A 4,448-nucleotide genomic window follows, 5' to 3' on the forward strand; every position below is an offset into this window, starting at 1 on the left:
ATACACCGAAAATACGGTACTTCGTAGAAAACGTTAATTTCAAAATACTCAATTGTAATTCTCTTTATGTGCTTAACAGTTAGTCATGTTAACTAGTTGGTTGTTACACATTGAACTGTTTGTTGTGCCTGTCACGAGAATTGAACCTGAAGTTTTTCAGTTACAAGTTCTCAAGCTTACCAGATGTGTGTGGGGGTGGGGTGGTCGTTTTATTTGTTTCGGTTTTTACACTTATAACAAGCACACTAATAAAGTGAGTTACGATGAGTTACGACAATAACCGAACAAGTATACTATGTCTCGCTACGTTAACTTATAGACAATATATCTTACGATGAGTTACGACAATAACCGAACAAGTATAACATGTCTCGCTACGTTAACGATTTAGATCTTACGATGAGTTACGACAATAACCGAACAAGTATAACATGTCTCGCTACGTTAACGATTTAGATCGACTTGCGAAGATCGCGATTCACTCTTCCTGTCATTACAAGAGAACTATAAAGAAATCAGACTATGCCTTTATGTGTACGAGATGAAAGGATGAGCATACTGGGAGGGGAGGAGGTCCCCACACGTTCGACTTTTAGCGTCCGAAGGAGAAACTCTGGATGGGACTTTCACTAACGGAAGCACTGAAATAAAAACACACACGCCAAAACGTAGTAGTTCTGATGTTAAAACACATATATACACACATCTTTACCTCTATAGTTACAAGCTTTCTCTTGAGTTTATGCATAATACCAGTTGACATCCCATTAAAATTACGAGTAATAATATTTCACAGTGACACTAGATGGTGCTGAGCTTAAAGTTGTGATAGCTGAATGCAAGTTAAAGTGTCAACATGTAAACAAGTTGATCCAACTCTTTTGTCAAAAAAAAATTAATCTAAGAGTTAAAAATATCTTAATGTTAAAAAATGTAAGATTAGGCTTATCATTCTTAGGGCTTTACAGTTTGAGGTTCAGTATTTCACTATGGAAAACAACTCAAGAACAAGTCAGTACATATTAATAGAGATTTGTATACTGCTATTAAAAAAATAAAAAATTCTCATTTGCTTGAAAAGGTACAGAACACTGTTAGTAGAATAAATTATGGTTTAAGAGATAAAACACCAGGTTGAGATTTGATAAAATGTAGATTTTGTGAATAGCTTATGGAATGTGTTGCCATTAGCAGTAGTGGAGAGTGGCACTTTACAGAAGTTGAAGAGAGGAATTGGCAATTTCCTGAAACATGAAGAATGGAATTAATTGTTCATTTTCTTGAGAGAGAAAGTGTTCAGGGACAACCTTCAAAAATACAAATTGTCCCTTGTTGTCCTATATATATATTATTCTGTTTTTAAAGTAGAGAAGGTGTTTATTTCAGGTCCTCAGGATGTTTTATAGATCAGAATAATTCCTATTCGTAACCTCTTTTAATTTATGTCAAAATATAAGGTAAAAATAATAGCTTGAATATTTTACACCGTAGTAAAATAAAAATAACGAGAGCTTAAGATTAAGCTTATTCTTCAACATCATTTTCTTTCCGTTTATGAGATAAGCTTGTTGAATGGTTGTAACAGAGAAGTTGCTGCGTGTTTATAAACAGAAATAGTTACGTTAAATTGGTGCAACTTTGAGTGGTTGATGAGTCGCCTCTGTAGGTCAACCAGCTTTCTGTCTTTATTTTGTTTTGTTCTAATTTTCTGTATTCACAAAATTTTAAGTTCAAACATTTAAAATCTTACTATTTTATGCTTATTATATGTTTGTAATCATTGTCAAATATGATCTGAATGTCAATGACAAGTACCAATCTATAAATCACAAAGACGAAAATCCATCTGTAAAAAGAAAAAACCAACATTTCTTTGAAGAAAAAAACAATTTAAATGATCAACCAGTAAACAAATGCCTCTTACTTGCTAATTTCCTAACAAAACAGTTTATACCAGTAAAAATGATTCCTGCTCTTAGAAGTAGACAGTGTTTGAATTTAGAAATGAACAAAGTAGCTTTAGAATGGACAACTTCAATCAAATGTATAACATGGAACGAACTTCAAAAATCAACATTTATTTCTGATCTAAATACCCGTGAAAAGTGAATTTATCCATCTACTATATGCAAATTAATCTTTCTACCTCAATGTACAATATAATTTAACTTCGGTTTAGCGATGTCTGAAATACCTAGAAAACATCTACTGTCATTGGAGGTAAAGCCGAAAAAAAAAAAGACTCCAATTGAAGCCACTCTAAGGAAATAAAAAAAAAACTGTTTTCAATACAAAATGTACTTGAATACAAACCATAAATAATTTTTTCAATAATTAAGCAGTTATACAAAAACTATTACAGTAGATTTGTTTCTCGAATACACGTGTAATTAGAAATGTCCTCATACTTTCACACAACTAATTTTGATCCAAGGCATACCATTTATCCAAGTGCTTTCCGTTTGTCAGGTATGATGGGAATAGCTATTTCACAACTCTTTTTGTCACCAATGTATATTGGTCACTAGCATACAAGTTATGATTCAGCAGCTTCGTAAACTTGGGGGTTGCAATCGCACTCCGGGAGGTGTCTTACAAGTGTAAATTTTCACGTAACTTTGTTTTCAAACATGAAGCAGTGCTGATACATTTGTAAATCCTTGACCCAACATGCTCGAACTATTATACAGTAAGAAAGATATACTGGTTTTACGATCCTAAACATGAAAATAGTACTTACCATTCAGGGACATCAGTTGAGCAGGCAAAGAATGGGCAGCAAACACTCTGTTGAAAGATGTATCATCGGGGGTATTAGTCTCCGAGTCAGGTGAGCCAGGCCCTCCTAAAATAGCACCAGGCCCTGAGGGTATGCCTAGAGGCTGGCTAGAAGTCCTATTTACGTGCAACACACTCGTAAGACTCCGAGTCCGTTGTCGAGCATCCGCTGCACTGGTACCGGTCCTCTGGCCATGTCCTAATATTCCAAAATTACTTGTACTGGTTGTAGATGGAGAGCCATTGGCTTCATTAGCTGAACTGTTACGGACACTAGTACTAAGCTTTGTTCCCATTGCCCTCTAACTTATCAACAACAAAAAAATATCCTGAAAAAATAATTTAAATACAGTTATTGGTTGAAAAACAATACATAAAGATTACACAACTAAGAACACAGTTACTGGTCACTGTGAGTTTTCACATGTATCTTAGAATACACATGCGTTCATATGTTACCCAACAATATCACTATCAGCTACACAGTTAAAGTCGAGTACGATCTATCAGAAACTACTGCTGGAAAATCAGTTCCAAGCAAGATCCTACATTCGTATCTATCCTTCAGATTATTAACAAAAAAAAAAAAAAGATACACCTACAATAAGAACAGAATTTTACTTACACAAAGATTTGTAACAAACTTAAGTTTTTTTTTTTTTCACATTTCAGATTGACATATGAATTACTACTGATTCACGATGTAATGCTCTTTTCTTTACACCAAATGTGAAAAAAAATTACAGAACAACACTAAACTTATATGGAAAAATGTTTCAACACTTTCATGTGTCTTCTTTGGTCCAATATTTGTTTGAAAAGGTCACATTAAGGTGTCAAAACTTGTAGCTTCATAAGTTTAATGGTGTTTCATAATAATGTTTCTAAACTTTATTTAAATTACTTTACGTAGAACTGTGTATAACCTACTATTCAGAATGGAAGAGATAGATTAAGATCTCTTAACTTCTGATGAAAAAAAAGAGTAAGCGGTGATCTTATCGAAGTTGACAGGATTATCCAGGGAATCAATAGGATAAAGGCCATTGGATTTTTTGTATGTGTTTTAAAGATAACAGTATGACAGGATACAACTTTAAGGTTTGGAAAAGACAGGCTTGGTTCTAATTAAGACAAATATATTTTTCTAAGAAGGTGATTAGATTATAGAATTAATTACCATCGGCGTTATTGAAAGTCAACATCTTATTGGAGTTTACGAGGGGAACAGATGATTTCCCCAAAAACTGAAGGGTGGGTTTAAATGTTTATTTCTGTCGGAGGAAGCTAGGACAGCTTCGAAGGACCAAATAAAACCTTGTTTTGTGTAACTTAATTTGGACATTAGTGGATCTAGGCTTTATATTAGATAACCCTTCCATCCTTAGTGGATCTAGGCTTTATATTAGATAACCCTTCCATTCTTAGTGGATCTAGGTTTTATATTAGATAACCCTTACATCCTTAGTGGATCTAGGCTTTATATTAGATAACCCTTCCAACCTTAGTGGATCTAGGCTTTATATTAGATAACCCTTCCATCCTTAGTGGATCTAGGCTTTATATTAGATAACCCTTCCATCCTTAGTGGATCTAGGCTTTATATTAGATAACCCTTCCATCCATGGAATCTAGGCTTTATATTAGATAACCCTTCCATCCATGGAATC

General features: G+C 33.9%; 1 protein-coding gene across 1 annotated transcript in view; it reads right to left on the bottom strand.

Moving 5' to 3' along the window:
• The window catches only part of LOC106472706 (E3 ubiquitin-protein ligase znrf2-like), a 40,016-nt gene that overhangs the window by 30,998 nt on the left and 4,570 nt on the right, over positions 1 to 4,448 (bottom strand). The window contains exon 2 of the mRNA XM_022401251.1: positions 2,741 to 3,107. Coding sequence (XP_022256959.1) covers positions 2,741 to 3,074 — 334 coding nt within the window. The 5' untranslated portion in view covers positions 3,075 to 3,107. The remainder of the gene's footprint in view (positions 1 to 2,740; positions 3,108 to 4,448) is intronic.

This window comes from Limulus polyphemus, unplaced genomic scaffold, assembly GCF_000517525.1.
Source record: "Limulus polyphemus unplaced genomic scaffold, Limulus_polyphemus-2.1.2 Scaffold5540, whole genome shotgun sequence".
NCBI classification, from domain to species: Eukaryota; Metazoa; Arthropoda; class Merostomata; order Xiphosura; family Limulidae; genus Limulus; species Limulus polyphemus.